Raw genomic sequence first — 25548 nt, 5'->3', positions numbered from 1 at the left:
CGGAAGCGGTGGATCGTCGATTCGCCAAAGTGAATCGTTGTTGCAGCAGAAATCCAAAAACACTTTTTTCTTTTTTTACTGAATAACGTTTAAAAACAGCAGAATTTTTCGCGAGTCAATCACAGCTCCGAAAAAATGCATGCGAGCCTCGTTTTTCATCCTCTGGACAACAATTTTCTGGCTCCAGGCGCAGCCCTCTTTTTCTACGATTCCTCTCTCTCTCTCTCTCTCCTGTTGCAACGTTTTTTTTTCCACCCTCCTGGTACTGCCGCCCTCGAGCAGCGTTTCCTCTCTTTTCACGCGCTTCCTCCAAACTTCTCACTCTTCTCCTTCCCTCGACTGGCCGTTTTTCTCTGCACGTTGCAAAACTCGAAACAGTTTTTGTCCCGAGTCTCAAATACACCAGGCGCAGCCAGAAGTCCCGATGAATTACTTACGCCGGGGGTTCAGAGCTGCATCAAGAATTTCATACGTTAAAACAAATAAATATTAACATCAGCGATATTTCGAGAGTGTAAACGAATTGAAAAATCGTGAAAAACGCTTTAATGAGTTATCGAATTGTCCATTCGACAAAACAATTCATTCGTTGTTAATGAAAGTCTGAGAAAACGTGACGAGGGCTATTTTCAGCCCCTGATTCTACTCACCGTTCGGTCGAGCGTTTCATCAGGATTATACACGCGAGGATGCGGGTGTTTCGACAAATTATACGTGAGAGAGAAAGGAAAAAAGCAATATAACGAAAACATCGGAGTCTTTGTCGCGTCCTGGTAGCTCCGGGGGCGGCAATTCTGGCATTTGTAAGGATTAGAAAAGAATAAATGGTAGGTGTGGGGCAGAGAAGAAGAGAAATTTTGCATCGTCGCTCTTTCGGCGTTGACGTCGAAAATCTGTCGTTGATAAAATCCCTCTTTCCCGCCGCTCGTTCCTTCACGCCAACTTTGCGCACGAATCTCGTTCGCCGAGCGTTCCTCAGCCAATAGGGGTGCAAGTTTAATTAGACTTTGGCAAACTTTAATAAACAACAGTTCCGAGCAAGCGATACTCGCTCGATGCTCCTCAGAGAGATTGTTTTACCAAGCAAATGAGGCAATGATGACTCGTCCCATTTTCCGTTCTGGACCACCGGCAGAAGCGAGCGTCGTCCTTTGGCTCCCCTTGCCTCAGCGTCTCAACGAATTCTTCGGTTCTCCTTGAAAATTCATCCACTAATTAACACGCTCTTCCCATCGTTTCAGCCTCTTTTATACACTCCAAAGCTTTTTTTTGTTCTCTATTCTTTTTCCCATGAAAATAAAAATTCATTGCGCTGTGAGAAAATCCTTCGACAGGAAGGAAACATCCCAACGGAATATGGGTCAGTATCACACGATCCTCGATCCCCCTTCAATGAAAATTTCATCACTCAATGGTTTTATGAACTTTTCCGAATCGATTTAATGAATACAACTCAAAATGCAATAGTAAGAAAACTTCCTTTATTTTTTGTCTGTTACTTTTAACTTTTTGGCAAACTTTTCATTTGCTCAGGAAAGAAATTGTTCGCCTTTCTCTCCCTCTTTCTATACGTGATTCATTTTTATACCTATTCAATAACTTTTTAACATACTAGAAATATATCGATACATACATAAATACGTATATGTATTTGCACAGAGTACGCGTAGGTATTTATGTATGTACACAATATAGGCGATATAATCTCTCTGTTCGTCTCTTTCACGCGTTCCTTTCCCACCAAGTGGTTCTGGGAAATGTGTCGAAATAACTAAAAAAATGTCGCTCATTTTGGCCAGTTAATATGTAACTTAAAACGTTTTTTTTCTTTTTCTTTTTTCTGAATCGTCTTCATGTTCGTCACTGTATTTTCGTATATGCCTGGTTGTGTGTATATAAAAATACTTTACTATAAATCGTTATTCCATATTTGTGTGGTGTGTAAACATTCAATTGGCTAGTATCATTCGATTTATTCGATTTATTCTCATGGTCGGGTTCAATTGGGTGACGACTGGCTCTTATCAACCCGAGCCGCTCGGCACTAGTTCCGTACCTGAAACAAAAATTACGATTACTTTCATTGATTTTTCCTGTTGATATCGAATTCTCGGGTCAGAGTTGAATGAAAATTTAAAATCCTCATGGGGGAGTTTCTAAATAGCTTCTTACGATTTCTGTGCATTTTGTGTGTGTATTCTGAAAAGACCGTTTCCATGGCCCGATTATTTGTTAGGTAATCATTGAAAAAGCAATTTTTAGTTTTTATCTTTATGCAAGAATCTTTACTGTGAACTTTCATCAACATTTCAAAACTCACTAGAAAAATTGACAATTATTTGAAAAGCCAAACCGGTTTCGATAACAATCAGATAATTGTAATTGCCAAAAAAGTTTCTATCGGTGAAGTGACGAAATGGGGCGAAAGTGTCATGCGAAAACGTTCCCAAGTCATTTCACCGCTGACGTCTTTATTCGGCTTTTTCCAAAGCAAAATGAATAATTGTTATCTTCATTTTATCTTGGATAAAGAAAAATTGTAGTGTTAAAAACCCGTAAGATTTTGATCCCACTGTATAAGCAGTAAATAGAAATAATTCATCCGAAAACAGGGTTGGTGAAGCTTCGGATGGCATTGGAGGCGGATGCAGGTTGTATAAGTAGGGCGGAAATAAAAGGACAAGTTGTAGAGAAGCGTGACCGATGACAAAAGACGACAAAAGCGTTGCAGGGACGTTCCATATTTCTGGAAGAAGGCACGGTCCAAAAGATCAGCAAGTTTATGTCTCGTATTGTACTGAAATTCTTGACTCGTTGGGCTTTCACAGAGATCGAAATACAGCAAGATATTCGCGCATCGTTGCTCGCTACGCCCTTCAATTCCCTTCGTAACATTTTTCCCTCGAAGTTTTCGTCCGCCAAGTTTTCCTGTCTCTTCCGTGGACGGAAACGACTCGGGAGCTGCGTCTCTTTCCGACCTAATTTCTTCTTCCCAAGATTGCTAAGATACTCGAGGAAAGAAATGCCGAAGGGACACCGCTTTTTCAGCGTTTCGTCTCGAAATTAGGCCCGAGAGTAAGTGAACGAAAATGCTAGTAATTTTGAATATCTTCGGCCGCAACTGACTGACTTGGATTCGACTCAAGTATTTCTAGGATCAAGAAACTTTGTGTTTCTTCATTTTGACCCAAAATGATAATTCGATTCAAAATTTGATATTAAACAGGCTCTTTCAAAACTCATCACGTATATAGCCTACAGAAAAAGCAGCAACCGCGTGAGTCACAAGCCTATCTAACAATCGTTTGAATGATAAAAAAAACATGGCGAGATTCAACATTTTTTTCATCCGTTAAACTTAAGAACGACGAAGGGCCCAGACACGAGAAGTGTTTAAATGTCTCAATAATCTCGAAGCTCGAGAAACGCTGTTGTTTTCTCGAGAGGAGTTTAGAGTTGTTGGAGTCGAAAGAAGAAATGTTTGGGGGGTGGGAGGGGGGCGGGGGGGGGGGGCCTTCGAAGACGAAACGACATAATAGTGAGCCACCTTCGAGAGGATTACGCCTCGCGCATCTTTCTCTTTGCTTCGTCGTTCGAGAAATACAACACGTATACGTATATACAAAAATACGTGCATGTATCCATGCATATACATAGTGAAAAGACCCGAGGCAGCTCTCGCCTGCTTATACCTTATACTTAATATTGCATTACCGGTGCGTACACACTCTAGTATAATTCCAGCGAAGAAAGAGAGACGAAGGAGTGGCGAGAGCATATAAATATTTTTTTCCTCATTTTTTATTCTTTCAAACTCCCTCTTTCTCTCTCTCTCAGTTTCTTCTTCTTCTCGTGCCTCGCGAGCCAAATAACGCACTTTTACACGCCTCCGGGCCAAAAGGGGGGTGGGTGGGTGTGGGGAGGGTTAAAAAAATGGAGAAAAAAGGAGTGAAAAAGGTGAAATTATGACGAGAATATTCACAGCGAGGAACGACGACTTTGTCCTACGAAAATCGAGGGAGGGGAAGGCACGATTCTTCCACAGCCGAAATAACGCTGGTTCACGTTTGCTTCACAAACTTCTCACCAAGTTGAACCTTCGAAAATTCGCTCTCCTGTGTGAGTGCTATACATACAGACAAATGTACAAATGTATAACGACACCAAAGTGTACACACGTAAGGAGAACTCACGTTCCAACAACCTCCGAGCGTTTTAATGAACTGTACTTCGCTAAAACCATTAATAATAGCTCGCGAATGAGTTGGCGTGCCAAGAGAGATGATCCTACGAGGTCTGTTGCAGCAAGAACCGAGATAGAGAGAGAAACATTCACGGGAAACAGTGGCTCGAGTAAATCTATAGGTTTTTCGGCTGCTATAAGGAGGAAAGGAATTACGGGAGTGTGACGAAGTTTGGTCAAAGTTTTCACGAGCATCTCCGCTCCCGATATATACGTCGTCGTGGGAGAAACTTTTTTCAAACCCTCACCATACTTTTCCGCGTCACAGTTATCCGACGCAAACGTTCCATGCTGAATCGTTCGATAAAGTGAGAAAAGAGAGACACCGCGCGCTCGCTGTCCAAACTCTCGCGATTTCCGGGCCCTTTCATTCCACCGATAGTTTCAGACTCGATAAAACCCACGATTTTCTCTCCGGATAAATGTCAGGGAAATGTGAAAAAATAAAACTTGTCGCAAACCTCTCCTTTATCGTTCCGACACCCACGTTCATTTTGCCTCGTTTTTTCGCACTGCAGTTCATTCGTAATAACTTTCAAGCATTGAAAAAAAACTCCTCGAACTATCGATTCGGGTCGGTGTTTATTTTCTTTTCGTTTTCAACTTCATTCCCGTGAAAATGAAATGCTCGCGAGCTTCGACGATATCGAAATCGACGAGAATTCTTTGAGGAACCATCACCCAACATTTGACTGTGGCCGAATTCGTGTAATCATGCGCGATTCAGTAATTTTAAAATATTTTATAGCAAAAAAAAAGTGTCTCGAATTTAGGGAAGATTCGGTCGACTTTTCGTTTCCCAAGCAAAAAACCAGTGAAATTTATTGGTTTGTACACTCTTCGCGATCGAATCCCGACCGATTTGAGCTCATCTGAATATTTTTAGTGGCCCTCGAAACGCGAGTTGTCGTGGAACTTTTAAGTGTTAACGACGAGTAACGCGAGCCAATTTCCGCGTGGTTCGCTGGTGAGAGAAAAGGGAGAAGGGTGAAGGAGAGTGAAGAATTTCGCGAGCTGGGAAGAACGAGCTTCGGGGTTTGGGGTAGATTTGTGAGAGGAATGAAGGGCGGATGAATGTAATACGAGGGAGGATGCTTCTCGACTGTTCTCTCGGACCACTCCCGTATCTCTATTCTTCAGCAAATCGTAGCATATTTGTCAGATTTTTGTTAGCGAGCAAAACCTTCACGAGTTTTCTCTACACAGACACGCGATATATGTATAGAAAGCGAGAGCGAGCGAGCGATCTTTTAGCTCCTTTTTTCGATCTAAGTGGATTGGTTTCGCCGGAAGGAAGTCGAGGACAAGGGAAGGCTAGAAAAAGGAGGAGAGAGAGAGGGGGGGGGGGGGAAGGGAGAGAAAGACACGAGTCATAACATATACGTGCTCGTCTAATTCGACGAGCCATCAACGTCCATTTCTCTTACTATCTTTGCTCTCCCGAAACTCTCCGAACATCGAAATAACGTTTTATCATAAAACACAAAAATACGTACCCTTGAAGCCCTTCTCAGGGGAGGTAGCAGAGTCGAGACTAGTCGCCTCGGATTCGACGTCGGCTTCGCTGTCGATCGGAGTGTCAATCTGTAAAAAAAACGTATCGAAGAATATTGAAAGCATTCGATGACATTTTGTTGATTGCACTGCAACGAGTTTACAGTATCATCGTGGAAAGGAGAATTCCCAATCTCGTATAATCGGGCCCTTAACTCGATGAAATACCAAAAAAAAAAGTACATGCATTCGGAGTTTCTTTCGCTATTTGCCAAACAGTAAATCAGTTTAATGCTTTTTTGGTATAGGTTTTTTCTTAAGCTTACTCGCAGAATGTTTTATGGGCTCATGGCAAAAAAATGTAACAGTGTTAAGGGACTATTATCGACGATAAAATGTCACGAATATAGTCGTGTTTGTTTTTGTTAAATGACGTTTGGAGAAGCGCCATACTACGAGGAGCTTCGCGAGGGCACATACAAAATGTGATCTCGCATGGTGCCCCGCCCGTACTCGGGTGTGCAAACCCATATCTACATATGTGCCTGTATTTTGGCCCCTCGTTGAGTCTCGGTGCTGAGATATGTGCAGAGTACGGAGAGAACATGTGTGAACAGCTGCCGACGGCTCGGTCCGGGATCGTCTTCCCACGCGTCTTCTTGTCTCACACGAAAACACGGAGCGAGGGAGAGAGAGAGAGAGACAAAAGTGTCTTCTTTCTCTGTCAACACACATGCCATTCCAATATCGGTCAAATTTCGTCTCGATGAAGAGCCAGAAGTTCACTCTTTTTCAAATCATCATTCTTTTAATAAGCATTTTTTGTTCGATCTCTCGCTTGATGTAAAAAGCATGTCGATGACGACGAGTATTTGCTCAACGAGTATATAGTACACTCGTGAATCGACGATTCTCATTCATTGAGAAATTTCGTTAATGACCAGGAGAGAGGGAAGAAAAAGGTCGACGACATTCGGACTGAAACTGACGGGAGTTCCGCATCCTTTCACTCTCTTTCTCTCTCGCTCTTTTTTCCTGTCTCTCTCCGTTAAATGATCCCTGACCCGTCGTAAAAAAGCCGATGGGCCTCCACCCCGAAAGGAAGAAAAACGGGCGCTGTAACTTCAGACGCGAAGAGTCAGCGCTGAAAAAAGGCCCAGAGACTTGTATAAACGTATTTCTCTCGCATTCTCTCTCCCTCCCTCCTTTATTTGCTCCATTTTAAAATATAACGGAAAGGCTCAAGAGGAATATATAAAAAACGAAGCAGGCTTGAAATCTTCATGAAGAGGGACTGATTTAGTGCACTTTTGTTCGGGGGATTATTCCAATTGGCCAACGACAGGATTCCCTTATCACTCTCACTATTTCTTTTTCTCATTACAACTCGAAACAATGCCAATACAATGCGAACGGAGGCTACAAAAAGCGTTGGAGGAACTCTGCCTTTTTCTTCGTTCCGAATCTCTCCCAATGAAATCAGCAATTCGCGATCAATTAAAATTGGAAAATTTTATGAAGGAGCATAAAAAATACTGAAGTTTCTTAACGTTACATCAATTACGATGAAAAAAATGAACATGCACATTGGATTGTAGGTCCTGCTGAATCCATTATTGAATCCAGACTGCCGAGAGACTAAAAAAATGTTTTTTTTTTATTTTTTCGTAACCTCGAAACGTTGCCTTGCAGAGGATCGAAATAGAGAAAACACGCGGCCGGAAGAGACGGGGAATAACGTAGGTGTGTAATGAGTGAATTAGAGGCAATATTAAGAGAGAAAGAGATACAGAAAAAGAGAGCCATACACAGATCTGATCTCTTTGCTCAACGCTAAACTCTCGTTTTCCCATAGGCCTAAATATAGCAAGTGTCATCCCGATGGCTTTGGAGTGAGACACACGTGTTTCTCTTCCAGAGTTATCTCGGTTTCTCTCCCGTCTACGAGTTAACATGTGGTCGAAATGCTTTCTCGAGGAATTCACCTATACACATATATTTTCTACTGCGCCCTCGGCCGCGGTCGCATTTGATTATAGAAATATTTGTGATGCGATAGTAAAATAAACTTGAATTTCTCCGCCAAGAATTCTCTCACCGAGGGCAAACCTCTTTTTGACATTCAAACAGTTATTATTCAAAAGTAGACCCTTCGAGGTGGGGAAAAAGCACAATTCTCTTGGCGAAATTTTCAAAAAATTCGTTTTGACTCACTGGATTCGATGGGAAGAAAAAATGGACTTTTTCTATCGTTTGAACAAAAATGTGGTTGTTCCTATGAAAAATAAATGAAATACTATATCCTTGAATGGTAAATTTTCTTGATTTTCAATCAGCTTTATAGAAGGTCTCCGAAAAACGTTGATTCCTCGACGATCATCAAGATGGTCTCGTAAAAGTTTGATAATAAATTTTTCAGGGTTTCCCACGAGTCTGAGGGTTGAAAAACGGGGTCGGGATTGAAATATCTTTCCATAAAAATCATCGGTGAGAAGTGTGGCCTCGGCGATTAAGCAATTTCATTGATCGCTGAAGAAAATGATAATAATTTGTTGGTGCGATGGTCGAAGGTTGGTGGTATTTTTGAGAAGAACATTTGGAGCCCTTTCCGAAGGAAATGGAGTTCCTCGATATATTTTATCCGCGCGCAGTGCGTCGGGAGTGTAAGTTCATCGTAGGGGCAAAGTGCGTAAAACGAGAGCTACGGGATTCCTCATTCCTCTGTGGATGCGAGGTTTTTCACGAGAGAGAACAGCGCGCTCTCGTTCTTTCTCTCTTCCGCGTGCGGGGTCGCGCGGGCTCGTTCTCATTTTTTGAAATGTTCGAGCAATATAGTGGAGTTCGTTACGAGCACCGGGCGCCTCGACGTGGTATGGCTCATAATTGTAGAGTCCGGAGCACCGGTAAAGGCCTTTCATCTCTCTTTCTCTCGCTCGTATACCTCGGGGCACGTTGAAACTCGAAGCGACCTGAGACCTATTGTCCAGCTTCGAGAGAACGCAACATTCTGATCCGCGATCATTTCCATGCGTCGAGTTTTCCCTCGATCATTCCAGTGGGATCATCATCGATGACTTTTTGCCCAAATTCTCGTCAATTTTTCTTCCTTTTTCTTCGGTTAGCCGTTTTAAATGAGCGCAAACTACGGAGCCGAGGCTTCAATAATCGGTGCGAAAACAACGCGAATGGACAAAACATTTCAGGGCTTCGAGCCTGAAAATTATTAGTTCGAGAATGTCTTAATCCTCGACGCTCAGGAGAAGTGAAGCGGGCGCGCGCGTCTTCGCCTCAACATACATTTTTTTACAACCCCTTCATATTTATGACATATATATATATCGAGTACATAATATATGTACGTCGGAATTTCAAGTTATCGTAACTTTTCTGCTTTTCTTTTTCCAGCTCCGTTAAAACTCTCCGGCGCCATTTTATTTTTATTTTTTCATTCACAACTGCTAAGCGCTTCGTGTCTTTCCTTAACACTGTTATTTCATAATCAGCCCTCTTTTCTCCGCAAAATCTGCATCTTTTCTCCTGTCACAAGATCAGAGGCTGCGTAAGATTCTCCGAAAGTGAGCGAGAGAGAGAGAGCGCTGGAGAAAATATACTCTCCGGCAGGAGCAGGACCGTCAGGAACATCTTGGGTAAATTATTCTCATGGCGTCTTGGCATATTTATCTTCTTGGTGAGAAGAGCGAGGACGAGAAACAGCGGATAAATATGGGCACGCACACATCCGCGTAAGACAAGGGTAGAAGTGTCAGGGCCAAGAAACTCACCCTTGCATTATACGAAGGGTCTCTCCTCGCGACCGCGTCTTAATACCGCAAAACCGCAGACTTAATAAACCGTCCAAAATGTATAAACGATCTAGCAATTTTCACGAAACGTGAAACACTTTGAAGTTTTCGTAACTACCGAAATCCTGAGGATCGACCTATTTTTGTTGCCTTTGTCTCTGCGGCGTACGAACCGAGGGCGTTACGGACGGTAGGGAAGACAATTTTTCACTAAAAATCTATCGGAACTACCAATTTCGTAAGAAATTGGCGTTCACAGATAATCCCAAGTTTGGTATCTTCGCACGACAATAATGAGACGTCAAACTATGATTTGATTGTATTTGTTGATCGATTGGCGTCAGGAGTCATTGCGGAGCGATAAAATCTGCTCAAATTACTGTGCGTTTGTATTTATAAAGATTTTACATAATTAGAGCGATCGATCACATCGAGAGTTGTTTGGTGAAACAATTTTCTTTTAATTTAGAAGTGATTCGACTGGTGCCAAGGGCTGCAACTCCCTTACTTTATCTCGAATGCGAAGAAGAAAGGGGAGTTGGATTCTCATGGGCCACAGAAAGCGAGATATAAATTCAAAGTAGATTAATATTGTCTCGTGTACGAGTGTGCGTGAGAGAGAGAGAGAGAGAGAGCAAGTCGAGCAAACTTATGGGGCTAATTCAACGAGAGCGAGTTATTACTAGCCCCGAGTTCCCCTCGCCGTGGAAGATATTCCAGCAGCATCGAGAGGAGTCGGTTTATAGAATTTCACAATACTAACGCCTCGAGAGCATAAACTCGGCGTGTTTTGCGCCCACTTGTGCGACTTTCGCGAGGCAGTGGGACCCGAAGGGTTGCGTTGCACCACCCTCTGTAAAACCACACGAGAAGTATCGCCATGCTCGAAGGATTTTAAGAGAATTGGTATTTTAAGATGCGGCCGTTAGTCGGCGAGGGAATAAAAAGTTTGCAGGGAAACTGGAGCAATTAGTCGAAAGCCGAAAATCCGAAAAGCTCGGGCCGGAGACTGGGACGAATTGCTTGATTTTTTTCAAACGAAACATTCGACGGTCCGTCAATTTCGTTGAATTCCAAAAGTTCCATTGACGACAAACATATTCGTCGATACAAAAGAATAATTCTAAAGTGTTCATTCATTCGTGAGCGTCTCGGTGAGACATTGAGATAGAACCTGGAGAGAAAACTGAGAAGAGGGAAAAGATCAGAGGCGAAGCATACTTCCGTTAAAGCACAAAGAACTCCTTCATTGCGATCGCTCGCGCTCGTGAGCAGAGACTCGAGAGTTGTATACTTCGAGTGCCCTTTTAAGAATCTCGTTGCGAACCGCGCGTCCGAGGCGTGAATCACGCTTTTGAGAATCCTCCTCTACGCGAGTTAAGAAAAAGAGTTAAAACGACGATCGGATCGTTTCTAGTGACTTTTGGATCATTGCCGCCCAGCTCGTTCCCCGAATTTCATAGAATTTACATCGAATTTTATCAATTCTCGTTACAACATCAAGGCACCGAGTAAAGCAAACCTCCCCGTCACTGTAACTGTAACGGAATCGCTGCGAATAATCGTCCCAGTGAGCAGCTCCGAATCGAAATTTTAGAGAATTCGCCAAAATCCGACCGCATCGGAAATCACTGCGACGTCATCCCGAGCCGAAAACCGCCCAGGGGTTTCTAGCTTTCCATTCATTTTGAACGATGCCTCGATCTTGAGCCGAAAGTTTCCACTCGGCTCGAGAGCCTCGTAGTCTCCGTCGTCACAGAGCTCACGCCGCTTCTTGCACCCTTTCTCGTCTAGGATAGCGTGGCAAATTGCGAAACGTTTGGCGAAGAGTGTGAGCTGGGTCGTTGGTCCTCGGGAGAGAGAGAGAGAGAGAGCGCTCGGTGGAAAAGTGTATAACATTTGGAAGAGCAAAGGGGGTGAGCAAAGGGAGATGATGATGAGGCTGCTGAGCTGATGGTGGCAATGGTAGGTGGTGATGCCAAGGTCTTAGTGTCTCTCGCTTAGCACCCTATCTGTAGGGATCGCTTCTCATCCGGTGGGGATCGCTCTGGTTCCTTTTACCCCTCCGGGGGGCGCCTGCGTTTGTCGTGAGCATTACTCACTTTCTAGACGCCTACTTGGAAGAGAGATCCCCTTCTTCTGACATGGAATAGCCGAGCTATACACGCGAGAAAAGAGAGAAGAAGCGAGCGAGCGAGAGAGAAGAGCGAGCAGTTCTCATCGTCCCCGCAAGGCTCAGTGACTACATTAGGGGACAAATCTTCCTCCTTCGGGGCTTCTATCCACTACCACTCTCACGGAACACTCCAACTGTAGCAAGCCATGTACACAGGATTGCCGAGCGTCCAGCAGCAGGCTGCCCTCTTCCTTTTCTTCCTTATTCTCATTCCTGATCCTCCACTTTTTCCTCATATATTTTCTCTGCTTTTCGACAAACTCGCGAAAAGTCTCGTTGATCTTTTCCCGGAGATTCCCTTCAGATTCACCCGAGTGACTGATCGCCCACTGCATACTGCTGCAACCGGCTTCCCAAATCGAGGTGTCCAACGTCGATAATCGCATGCTGGAAAGCATGTTTTCGTCCTTAGTCTCATCTCTCGTTGGATCATTGAAAATCCGGATTTTTCATGAGGTCACATCGCCAACTGTAAATCCCTTCCGTCCAAATGACTTTTGGGGCAGAATGAATTACAAATTAGTCCAATTATTTCCCTAGAATTTCAGATGCACACAGATTTCGTGAGTTCTCGAAAAACTTCATGAACAACTTTACAACAACCCCTTTTCCAAAATGTTCTTTTCGAAATGAAATTCGACTTCAGTAGATCGTTTCGTTAGCAGAATTGATTCGAAATAATCATTATTTTTTATAAAATTCAGCCTCGGAATATTGGTATTGAATATTTTTCTGTACGATTCCTCAAACTACTGAATCGAATGAAAAATACCTCTTCCGTTTTTGTGTTTCAGTTACTTAGAAATGTGCCGATCTTAGATTGGAAGTTCACGCAATCGAAGAGTACTCCATCGAACAACACTGTGGGAAGATTTTTGTCAATTTTTTCCAAAAGTCGAGCTTAAATTCCTATTGCTCAAATACGACCTTCGAAAATAGTAATTCAGACAACAATGCGAGTCGACGGAGCAGTGCTGGGGAGGATGCAAAAATACGATAGTCTTGTAAAACACGGAAGAATTTCCTTCATCATTCCTCCTCCATAACTTATTCAACGTTTAAGGATCCTGTTCGGAGATTCCGATCGTCCAGAGGTTCGAGAGGGTCCGGCATACACACAAGTTTCTCATAAATCATGATATTTTCAGATTTTCCCGTTTATCAGTAAGTCACTCTTACTCTCACTTACTTTCTTTTGCTCCTGCCTGAGAATGAAGCAAGAGGAGTGGCGGGGAGGAGAAGGGGGTGGAGGGGGGGGGGGGGGCAGAACAGTGACCGTTTGCCCAGGGTCATAAATATTCCCCATTAATATTAACTTAGGCGTTCGACGTGGCCACTGGATCCGCATATAGGTACACCGATATGAGAGATGAAGAAAAAAAAGCAACCCCCGTCGACGCGATCGAACGTGGTCAAGCGCGCTCGGGCGGGGTGGTTGCGAGTGAAAAAAAAACGGAGAAAAAAATCTTGTATGCAGGGGACGAATCTCATATAGCGACACAGCTGGGAATTGGAAGGTCCGGCCGAAAAAATTCATACGAGGGAAGGAAAATCGAGGAATTTTCTGGCTCTTGCACAATTTTTCTCACTTCATTCTCCCTCCTTGCCCATTCTCTCCGTCATTGTGAGACTCGACCGCAATATTCGTCGCATATTATCCCAGAATTTTTTCGAGTAAACAATCAATGCAGGCTGACCTAAATTCATCCGAAACAATATCGAAGCTAGGTCGATATCAATTGGTTTTCTCTTTCGCGTGGAAAGTAACATTTGTGTGAAACGTATTAAAGTGACTTTTCGTCGAAAGATCGCGCGAGAAATTGATTGTAGCAGTAAATGTATCTGATTTGTATAGAGAGACAGTTAAATCGATAGGCTCTCTGACGCAATCGTCTGTAAGAGTGAACGCGCGAGTGAGAGAAGATAAAAAACAACGTTAAGAGATCAATTTGTCATGGAGAATGGCAGCCTCAATGAACTCTTCTTACGCACATGTGTTTTCAGTCCCGGCACACTTGACTGTGCTTTTCGCGCTCTTGAGAAACTCACGCACGTTGTGGGAGTCGGAGCATAGTGGAATCGATGTCGCGTTTCGAATGGGATAACGGAAAAAGGGAGAAAAAAACAAGGAAATTTTTAAAGTTCAGGAAGAACGCCGTCAACGGGCGGAGGGCGAAACGAATGCGTTAGGAAAGTTCGAACGTCGAGATTCACGAGTAAGAGAACGTCGAGGATTTATCAATCGATAATTCGATTGACGTATCGCTCGAATGACTCGCTCGATCGGTAACTACTGTTTGGATCATCGCTCCCTTTATTTTCTCTTTTATTATTACCTTTTTCTCGTTATCCCGTTGATCGGAACGATGGGAAACGAATGAGTCGGCGTTTTCGCTTTAATTGATTGAATTTTTGGGGGAAGAGTTGCCGACGCCTATTAAATTGATGGGGGAATGAATAACTTATTCGTAGACCACGCGAGATAACTCTTCGCGGTGTTTACCGAAGAGAATCGCGTTATACTCTCCACTTGGGAGAATTTCGAATCACTATTTTCAATGAGGACTAAAAAATCGACACGGAAAGGTCAATTTTGCGTACTTTTTGCCAACGCTTTTCCCCAACGAACGGGGTCGGAGGCTGCGCCGTTAAATTTTGTCAGGATTATAGAAAATCTTTCATTCAAAAGAATGTTTGAAAACAAAACATAATTCGACGCGATCTTTGTTTTGCTTTTTTATTATTATTTTGTTCCTCCTTCGACATCCGAGCTGCCTGTGATTCGATTTTAATGTTGGGAGGAAAAGAGAGAAAAGATGATACTTGCACGAGGATAATTATTGCCATTAGCTGCACGAGAGAGCCGCCTTTTACTGTCTTCTGAGGGTAAGGAACAAGGAACGTTTCTCTGTGCTTTTACCATCTTGCTTTACTTACTTCGAAATACAAACTTATCTTTCTCTCCCTCCCACCCCTCTCTCTCTCTCTCTCTCTCTCGCTCTCTCCAGTATCTCCCTTTCGAAGTACAGCCAAGGATGTTGCGGAGTGAACGCGCGAGAAGCATCCGGTTTTGCCCGTAATCCCGTGTAAACAGGATCCTCGTTTACCGCGCCAAGTGGTCGGCAACAGAGTATATGGAAAGGGTTTCTCTTCATCGGGCGCGAAACGTGAAGAACGCGCGGTCTTCGCCGCTCTTCTTCTCATTTTCCCCTTATTTTCTTTATTTTCAATCCTCCACTTCATTTCTTTCTTCAAACTTGGGGAAAAAAATTAAATTATTTTTCCTTTGACGAGTTTTTAGTAATTCTCAATTGCTCGCATTTGCAGGCTGGATCGGAGTGAATTTTTAATAATTAAAAATGATTGAAAGACCGAAATTTTCGTCCCGGCGGCGAGTCAGCGAAGCTCGAATAATTCGGGATATACGAATATGGAGCAATTCGCTCAAGAATTCGGGAGTTTTCGAGGCTCGGAGAAATGTATTCGTTTGGTCTATGTGCCGGCAGATTTTTCGGTCGCTAAGTATCCAAAGTCGCTGTCGTTTGACGAGCGAGAAGGACGGGCGGAGAAAATAAATTGAAATAAAATAAAAGGAAGGAGGGGAAAGAGGATTTGAAAAAATGAAGAAAAAAAGACGGTCAACAAACAAAAAAATGGAAAAAACAAAACATGGAGAATATATACTTCTGGTGATATGGAATTTCTGGGTTCCGCGAGGAGCGAGGGGCCCGGCTGAGGGAACCAGCGGGAAAAGACGTGGCGAGATGCGCGGGTTATTCTTCGCTACTGTACAAAAGAACACGAGGAAGAAGACGGAGAAGAAGTGTACGAAGAAGAGGAGCGAGAGAGAGAGAGAGAGAAGGAGGGAAGGAAGGAGGCGCATCCAACGCGGACATTCGTCACACGACATCAAACGCGGCTGCCGCCCGTCGGAGACCGACTCCAAAGACTCTCCGCTCGATCAGCAGTAGCAGCAGCAGCAGCAGCAGCGAACAGCAGCGCAAACCACCAGAAAACTCCGAGCCACATCATGGCCTCTTCCATACTCCGCGGAGACGAAATCGTTGCAAAAAAAATCCCGAGGTCCTCGATAAAAAAGGAAAAAACGATGAAAAAAACGAGCAGGGAAAAAGGAAACCAACATTCTGGATCATTTGCCCTGGACCGAAAAGTACGAATGCTCCTAAATTAGCACGTTTATCGCACGTTCTTTCGACCCACTCGAGATTCCTTATTTTAAAACGAATATTTCAATGTTAAATTAAAAATTTCACCATTTCAGTTCACTTCAAGATGAATTCACGTTCGAAAATGTAATTTCGAGGCCCATTTTCGATAATGTTCATCGACTCGTCAAGAGGAACAATTGTTTCATTCGTCGCATCATTCTCTCAAGTACTTTGCTAAATACGATGAAATTGATCGTTCTTCAGTGATAGGATAAAAAAGAATGTTGGAAAAAAATGCATTCGATCGTACGTTGCGAGTCTTAAGGTCGTCTCGTCCTCCAACAGCTAAGGAAAGATCGTTTCAGTGGCACGGGTTTATTAGAATTTGCACCTGCGATGCTTGAAGCACTAAAACTCGTTAATTTGTCACGATTCATTCGGCTCGGGGGGCACGAGTCATGGAAAACTCGTCGTCAACTATATCCGCGATCTTGAGATCTCTCATGGCTGTCTTGAAAGATCCAGATTGCTAACGGCTCTCCTCGTGCACAATCTCCCTCTCTATTTATACATGCTTTTATCTGTCTCGCTCAGAACTACCATAAAATCAGTGGACTGTGAAGCGTGGAATGTGTCGACAGAGCTCTTGATGCAATGTTGAAATAATATGGTGACTTTGTTCTCCGAGCTTAGAGTTCCAGAGTCTATTACGTTTTAAACGAGATCTCGTAACGTCGAAAAGATACCATTTTGCAAAAAAAAAACAAAAAAAAACGCACGCAAACACCCATTTTTTTATTTCTTATTTTTTAAAAAGATTTAATAAAATTAATTGGAAAAATTCACCTGGTTCTCCACCTCAATTGAGAATGGAGCTTCGATTGAAAATACAATTTCCAGTGAAATTCTGTAGCAAACGACGCTTTTCTCACTTGGTTATCCAGAAATTTGTTCGAATGAAATACTTTGCTAATAGAGCGATTGTAAAACACGAGTAATCCTCCGAAATCTGAACTCGAACCAGCAAAAGTCATCGAGATTGTACAGAGCTGAGAATTTAATGTTTCGAATAAGATTTTGGTGTTTTCGGTGGCATCTTAAGGGAGACACACATACGAAAATGTGTTTGGGAGACTTAATCCTCGTGCAGCTTTGAGAAGCCCAAAATCTTGGTTACCGAAGAAGGACCTCGGTCCTGCTCATCGTATACGGTTATCTCCAGGAACGTTAACCCTTGAGGATTCCTTTCTCCATTGTTACGACGTAGTTGGACGAAAGATTTTGCGAAAGGCAAACTCTCCGTGAAAACAAGATCTTAAATCTAAATTGCGAAACGTTTGTCAAGGAGCGCGTGCCTCGCCGATTCACCGAGCTTATTATTCCGGGGATAAACAACCAGTGGCTCCGCTGCGTGTTTCCCTTACGAATAATTATCACGAAACCCACAAAATATACGAGTAATAGTCTCCTATTTTTGGCTCACGGCCATATCTACCGTTTTAGGATTCAAGAAAACATCAAGACTCTCCGCAGTACCGAAATACCGAAACGCGAGAAATTTCAACATTTTTTATCGAAACTTTACCTCCCTTCGCAAATCCGAGAGCGTCGATGCGTTCAATTTTTCATGTTCTCATATTTATTTTTATATTCCATCCTTTTTCACTTATTACTGAAATTTTTTGAATTTTTATTATTCCGTTTATCGTCGTTGTGGAATATTCATTGAAAGATTCCGAAATAGTCGATCTCCAAAAAAAAAAAGAAAATGCATTAAGAGCACAATGAATTTCCTGGAACTTGAGAAATTCAATAAATTTTTTGGCGTTCTTACCTTGAGAGTGAGGAGGGCACCAGGGAAAATGCCGAGGGAAGCTAAACTTTGACTGTGATCGGTTAGCTCGTGTTCTCCGAGCATCAAGTGTTGATCGTAGGGGCCAGCCCCACACAGTGGTATCGTCTGTGAAATATAAAAAGAACTGAATGATCAGGTCTGCGATGTGAACGACTGCGATATTCCATATGAGAAAGAAAAAACAAAAAAAAACGAATCGAGTTACATGATTTTTCCTGATAAAAGTTGAAAAAAAAGAAACTGAAATTATCGAAATTGAATAATCGAATATAAAAGATTGTAAGGATTGGAGAAACGCGAGGAAATAAATGGGGAAAGAGAGAAAAGGGGCGAGTTGAAGAAAATAAAGTGCAAGCTTCGAATTTCTAGTTGCAGTAAAGCGAGAAAAGGGAGAGAAAAAGAAGAGCGAGAGAAAGAGAAAGGAAAGAACATGCGCGTCCAGTAATTGCTTAATTTGTGGAAGCGCGGAGTTTTGTCGGTGTGAGTTTGTGGAAGTAACTCGAGTGTGACTCCCATATTTATATACATATATGTATATATAGGCGAATAGCTTTGTTCAGGGCGTTTACGTACAAGTGCTCGACGAGGATGTAAAAGAGAGTTGAATCCTGCCATTTCATCCCCGTAGTATGTATATACATGTGGTCGGTGCAAAACGATATTCAGTTTCGTTTTTACGAGCGAGAAAACGAAACGCCGAGAGGCGTAAGTACATTTACCGGGGGGGGGACAAGAACAAGAACAAGAAAAACTATGAAAAAAAAAAAAAAAACAACGAAGAAGATGATGAAGAAAAAGGAGAATGAGAAGAAACGAATAATAAGAAGAGATAAATATACTCGTGTTTGTTGTCTGGGTGCGTATATCGGTGTAACTTAAATAATGTACGCACACACACACACACACACACACACACAAAATGGGCGTTTTTCTTCGAGCGAGGGAAAGTAAAAACGTAAAGGGTTCAAATACAGCTTCGAGCTTCTTCGAAATTAGACGAGAGCCCTGACAATTTGAATATATTTGCACATCCCCATAATCATATATCCACATATTGTACACGGAGATATGCAATTTTGTCAAAAATATAATTTTCATAGTTTTTGACGATTTTTTTGTTTTCATCCCGAGAAAGCAATTTTCTCAATTTGCACCCTTTTTTATGTATCAACAGCGTATCACAGATGGACCTGTTGCTGATTTTTTTCATCGCCCTCTCTTCTATTTAATTGTGTTGCAAATATATAATAAAATGAAAAGAATTTATGGGAAAGAGTGGAAAATAATGCGTGTGTGCGTCCACCGAGATGAGGTCGAGGTCTATGCAGGCCAAGGGAGAAAGAAAGAGAGGGAAAAGGAGAAAAGAGAGTGGTGCGTAGAGCGAAGTAGACTTGGTTCGGAGAGGCCTGTTATTAGCCCTGAGGTTTATGCTCTTTCGGGTTTTTGCCGATGAGAGAATATGAGAGGGAAAGAAGAGAGGGAACGATGAGTCTCCTGCACGCTGAGAATGGTGTGGACCTCGTCCCGGGCCTCCGAAGAGCACCCGCATGAGATACCTCGCGCAATATAAATACGCTTAATAGTTTAAGCACACTCCCGAAGAGGTGGAGATCCTCCGAGGAGCCCGGAGAACACCAGAACTTACGTATAAACACAGTGGATTTTTATGTTTATGCATATACACGAGCATACGTGTGTGGCGTTCGGTGAACAGCTTCTCGAGCATCCCGTATGCTAACCAGCAATAACGAGACTTTAGTACTTTCGTGTCGTATGGGCGAGGAGGGAATGTCGGAGGAAAGCAGTGGAAGAAAGTGGAAGAAAGAATTTTTTGAAAAGAAAAAAATGATTTTGAAAATGCTCAAGACTCGGGCAACGATGTAGTCGGCTTAATAAAGTAAATGAGAAAAAAAGTGAGAGAGAAATGATTAAGCAAAAGGAAGAGTGTGGCTTTTTTTCGATGAAACGAAAAGGCAGAATTTCACGAACGGTTTAAAAACACCGGAGGAGGTTGCCCTCTTTTCACTCATTTTTTTAAAACAATAAAAGACAATTCCCGTCCGGGACTGAGAATACTATAATTTCGGCGAGTGGTTAAATCTCCTTCTTGCAAACGAGAGTGGGGGAGAAAGTAAAAGAACGCGAGAAATAGGAGGGGAAGCAATAAACTTACCATCACTTTGAGCTCTTTGAGGGTGATGTCCGAAGATACTTTAAGCTCGTGCGAACCCTTGACTTTCCGTCGGGTTCTCGATGGCCTCGAGGTTTCGATTTTTGGCCTTTTCGCTGATATCTGAAAGTTTTTTCGTCCACGATGAGAATGTATTATTATAAATTAAAACGAAATTCGTTCGCAATACTCATGCGTTTATGTGGCAGGAAAACATTCGAAATATTGTAATCCTCAATTTGCAGAATCGAGTATCAAGTTAAGTACGGTGAATAAAAAATTCATTTGGTCGAAAAAACTCGAGTAAACATTATGCTCGCAGAGCAGATGTCTGAGCGCATTTTTTACGCTAAATTATCAACGTGAAAAAGAAGCAAATGTCGACGTTATAATATAGCCGAGTACTTTACGACAGACGAAAGGCCAACACCGGTTAAAGTGGCAATCGCGAGTAATAATGATTATTATTGTGAAATGGATGAGAGATTCGAAAGGCAATTTCCTAATCATCTGAACGGGATCAAAGCGACGCGCGTCGCGCGCTCCATATTATAGAATTACGACCGGTTTTTCGGGAGATGCTTTTAGCTCTGACTCGGCATATTGTTCACCAAAGTCCAAAGCATTTCGAGGCACGAGAGTGCCGAGTCAAGAAAGTCCTGTCTTTGCCCAGTAAGTTTCTTAACTCCTTATTTCGACTTTCTCGTCAAAATGTAAATAAACTATTCGAGTCTCTGACATTGAAGACAAAAATAATAATTCAAGACTCACCTTGTTGTCGTTGTCTGATTTGGCCTCATCACCGTCGTCTATACATTTGATATAAATCGATGCTTTCTCGTATTTCAGACTGTCGAGCCTCTCCTGCTCGACCCTCGCCAGCATGCAGACTGCACAGGGCCCTGTAAAGATAATAAATAAACGTGAGTATCGAAACAATATGAAAGGGGTGAAAAATGGATATAAAGTGAACAGAAAACTGAAGAAATTTCGAATGTCTCAAATTCAACGCTGGGATCGTTGACCACGATTTAGGGCCGATGCGGGAAGGGCCGCCTCTAAAGCAGTGAGGGCTTTGAGAGCGTTTGGCATGTGTAGTAGAATCTCGCCAAGGCCACACAGCCTCGAGTACGGTGATTAATACAGTAATTAATAATACACGGTGACCAGTCAGAGAGAAAGAGAAAACTGAGGCAAGGGGCGAGAAGAGAGATCGAGGGAAAATCTGGATGGGGTTGGTCCAAGCGTTGTAAGAAGCGTCGCCATTGTTACCGATCATGCGGACATGGCAAAAAGTGCTTTTTGGCACTCTCAGGAGTGTTACGTCATGTTCAGACAGTTTTCCAAGGGTTAAACGAGAAAGCCCTTCGGGGGGCTCCGTGGGAAGGGGTGCGAAATTGCTATGAGCTAAACGAGGATTCCCTCTCGCCCTATCTCACTCTTTCTTATTCTCTCGTAAAAGGAGCACCGAAGCTCCAAGGGTCGAGGTACACGGCCCAAGGAGTTTCCCACACCACTCACAAATGAATTCGAATGTCCAACCTCGACGCCCCTAATTACCACCCTTCTCCTCCCTTCCCCTTGCCTCTCTCACTTGCAGGTTATCATCCCTTCCTGATCGGACCAACCGATAACCAAGCCAAATCCAACCGATATCGATAAACCCAAAATATACGAGAGATCTAAGCTAATTACGGACGAGCAAATCGGACTCTTGCATCCGCGTCACCCCGAACTCGCAGCAGTTGAAAATAAATCGCACATCTTTCTCAACTGAATTATTCTAGTGGAAAAAATTTTTGTGATTAGACCAGTAAGCCCAATGAAAATTTATTCAAATTACAAATTTTTACTCGTTCTTCAAATTATTATTTCAACGAATAAACAAACTATCTTTTTCTTCGATTTTTGGCGTGAATTTTTCAAAAGTTTTGAAAATAAGTTATCGAAAGCGGAATTTGTATGTTTTTTGTAAAACGTTCCAACATCATTTGTGTAACATTTCGAAGAGACCTAGCGAGGAGTTTTTTTGAAGCCACTTCAAAAAAAAGGTGAAATATGAAAAGAAGAAAATAAATGTCAAAAAAAAATGACCCATTCGTTTAATGTCACGTAACAAAAAAATCAACTAATTTCAGTATAATTCGTTTTGTATGAATTTTCGTAAGTAGCGAAAATAAGTGCTACAATTTCCAAACAAGATTGAAAGAATTTAAAAAAAAGTCTACACGATTCTGTCGCCATTTTTTATACGAAATTCCAATTGTTTGATTCGTTTCCAAAAATCCACTATCACACAAGTACAAGAAAGTTTGAACGTCGAAGGAAGTGCAGTACAGACGAAGAACTCTAGTGACGAATGAGTGCTTTCAAATATCTTGGAATAGACCATTGAGAATTGGACAATTGGTGGCGTAAACACAAGAGTAAAGTTGCCGAATCGAGTTTTATTGTCGAATGATACATAATATACAAAGATAGTGAGATAAAGGACAAGAAAATTTCAACATCGAAGGAATGGTGCGTGCGTGTATTTCCCTAAAGTGCCATTGGAGGGCAGTGAAACCATAAAGGGGCCAAGGATCAAGACACAGTATTGTACGTATGAAAGGTCGGAGAGCAGGGTAAAAACTTTGCTGGTGTTAACGCCCGGAAAACGATGGACAAACTTGGTCTCAGTTTTCTCGAAGTCGCAGATTTTATTCGCAACTTTTCTACACTTTGGTTAACCGAGTGAGAATGCTTCGGGGCAGTATGATTTTGGTGTGGATTTTGTGCACTGCAAAAAGAATTCGAAAAGAAGGAGAACGACAGGGAACGACGTTCCTAGAAGAACCGACGAACCGAAAGGGCTAATTAAAAAAAAATTCAGAATAAACGAGACTATGGTAGCGGACTAAAGAGGAAAAGGAGGCTAAGAAAATCGATCTCATGTGATCGTGGGATAATTAAAAGTAATAAATCAAAAGGGTCTCTGCTCATGTCCTTGAGGCAGTGGCCGTTTTGATGGAACAGAAGTCGATATTCCGACGGGTGACGAAACGCGTGCGGATCGAGAGCGAAAGGTCTGCGGCGTTCGACATCGAAGTGGATCCTCGGAGGATCGGTATACGGAGAAGGAGCAACGAAATTTGAAATGATTCGAGCCGGACGAAAAAAATAAGAAAAATCGTAGAAGCCGATTGGTATTTGAGAGAACAAATGCAGGAATGAGACAGACGAAAAAATAAACACTGCGAATGAGAGAAGGGAAAAAACATAGAAAAGGAAGGACAAAAAAACGCGTAGGAAACGGGAGAAGAAAAAAATGATCTCGTCACGGTTGTGGCAAGCGGGAATTGTCTCCGACTGAGCCGGCAGGCATTGAGAACGATTTTATCCGTGTGTATGCGCGTGTGTATGTCGCTTCTGGCGTTTCTCCACGTTTTGCTAGTGCTCTCCGAAGGAGGGGGTGACAATAAGGAGCAGCAAGAAAGAATTCCTCTTGCTCTCCCCCCCCCCCCCCCTCTCCCTCCTCTCGATCTCTTGCACTCTCGGTCCTTGATGGACTCGTGATTAATGCGAGGATCCTGTCAAAAATTGGCAGAGGTCGCTAACGCCCATTAACTTGAGAAACCCCACGAGAAAATAAGGAAAAGGAGCGATAAAAAATGTATCAGGAAGCATCGTCAATCGTCTTATTCTCGAAGCACGACGATTATGTGAATTTTCTGTTTTCATTCCTCCCACAAATCCATTTATTTCGTAGTCTCACTTGATGGGGGATCGATACAAAGTCTTGCAATTTTCTATACACTGACGCGAAGGGTCTGCACACAGCCTCGAGGCAAGATCTTCGATCAAAATCGTAACTGCATTAGCGACGAATCTCTTCAACACATTGACGTCGAATTTCATTCACAGCAGTGTCGGAGTCGCCCGAAGAATATTAACGCAGAATTCAACATCTGCGAACGGAGATTCTAATTCATAACGAAACGAATACTCGATTCGGTGGATTCCACTCGTTTGAAGAATCAACAGATTTTCCATCCCATAAGAAAGCCTCCCTGAACGCTCCTCACGACTGCGAACTCTCGTTTCAGAGCAAACAGATAATTATTAAAGTCGAAAATAATTAACCGAAATCTCGGTGCGTTTGTATCGAGTCAAGCGATGTCTCTAAGACGCGGTGACATTTCTCGAGGAGGAGCTCTAATTATTCCTTGTGCAAGAGGATCTTGGAAAGATTCTGCGAAGATTGAGCTAACGAACGTCTTCGCTCTCGGGTCAACCACAACAAAGTGGCTCGAGGCAGGAATATTTTAATCGGCTTAAAAGCCTCCGGGTTATGCTGAATAAAAAAGAAAAAGAACAACGATTAATACTGCGCTATGGAATGCATTAAGGATATATTGCACAGGCGATACAATGTTGCCATGCTAAACCATGCTAAACCATGCTAAAAACATAAAAAAATTCAAAATGATCAGAATTTTATAAAATTTGGTGAACACATTCTTTAGTGCCAAATTTGACAATACAAATTTTTTAAGATTTTTCTTCTGTACAGTTATCGAGTAATTGATCACTAAAGTTCACGTGTATAAGCATAGCGTTTCCATATATATAGGTATACATTCCAGGCATAAGAAATCTGCTTTAATGCGTAATTACTCGATAACTAAACAGAAGAAAATTTTGAAAAAATTTGTGTTTTCGCACTTGATGTTGAAGAACATTATCACCAAATTTAATCAATTTCTAATTATTTCGACTTTTGTATCATTCACCCTTAAATTCTTCAGATGTCATGAAATTTTTAATAATAAAAAAACCGATAAAAAAATGCTACCAAAAAGTGCAGCGATCGGAAAAACTTTGTCGACGCGGTATTTTCCTTTCCACCTTTGTCTCCGGTTTGGAGGGGCGTTCCGAAGACGCGGAAATTTGTTTCGACGTCGGGTTTAGGTGCGGATATGGGAACTAAGCAGACTTTATCCTTGTTTTATCTTGTTGGAAGGTCTCGCTCGTCGTCGCCGAGAAGCATCGGTCATCTAGTCGGTCCATTTAATCCTGGTACAAATGGGAGCGAGATGGAGAAAGAGAGAGAAGATTGAAGGGCGGCCCTCCCGTGGCGATTTCGGGAGTCAAGTGTGCCAGAACAAGTGGGGGATCTTTAGCAGGATAAGGGAAAGACTGAAAGAGTAAATGGGCGAGAGGAGGAGGGGCTCCCGAACGGCGTTCGCTTCGGAAGATCCGCTAATTTTCTTCCTCTTGGAAATAGGCCTGTTGTTCGAGCGAGGAGAGAATCGCTACTTCCGTTGCGATTAGATTCCCCGCTGTGCCGGAATAGGCTCCGACGGGACGAATTCTCCGGGCAAATTGGACGAAATCATTTTTTCCATTCATTCTACGCCCCGTTTTTTCTGTTGCAACTATTTTTTGTTTTTTTTTTTTTTCCAGCGGGTCTGGTCGAGAGTCGGATGGTGAGAAGGAAAAAGGAGCATCTGGACTGGTTTCGTTGGGCGGAATAATTCCGGGGAGTTTATCACCTCGACGGAATCAGAGTTTCGACGTGAAGTTCCAAAAAAAGTGAGACAAAAGCATCGATAACGAAGGGGAAACGGGGGCCAAAGAATTCTGCGATTCCGAGAGA

The 25548-nt window shown here is 42.6% G+C and overlaps 1 protein-coding gene across 2 annotated transcripts in view; it reads right to left on the bottom strand.

The window, feature by feature from the left end:
- Positions 1-1459: 1459 nt before the first annotated feature.
- Positions 1460-25548, bottom strand: part of LOC122413895 (ubiquitin carboxyl-terminal hydrolase 48-like) — a 58821-nt gene continuing 34732 nt past the window's right edge. For both annotated transcript variants that reach the window (XM_043424555.1, XM_043424556.1), the window contains exons 13-17: positions 20682-20812; positions 19914-20033; positions 17720-17845; positions 5740-5827; positions 1460-2056 (exon numbers count right to left, since the gene is read on the bottom strand). In XM_043424555.1, coding sequence (XP_043280490.1) covers positions 2025-2056; positions 5740-5827; positions 17720-17845; positions 19914-20033; positions 20682-20812 — 497 coding nt within the window. In that variant the 3' untranslated portion in view covers positions 1460-2024. The remainder of the gene's footprint in view (positions 2057-5739; positions 5828-17719; positions 17846-19913; positions 20034-20681; positions 20813-25548) is intronic.

This window comes from Venturia canescens, chromosome 7 (assembly GCF_019457755.1).
Source record: "Venturia canescens isolate UGA chromosome 7, ASM1945775v1, whole genome shotgun sequence".
NCBI classification, from domain to species: domain Eukaryota; kingdom Metazoa; phylum Arthropoda; class Insecta; order Hymenoptera; family Ichneumonidae; genus Venturia; species Venturia canescens.
The sequence above is the reverse complement of the archived record's forward strand: the minus strand, read 5'-3'. Positions and strand labels throughout refer to the sequence as shown.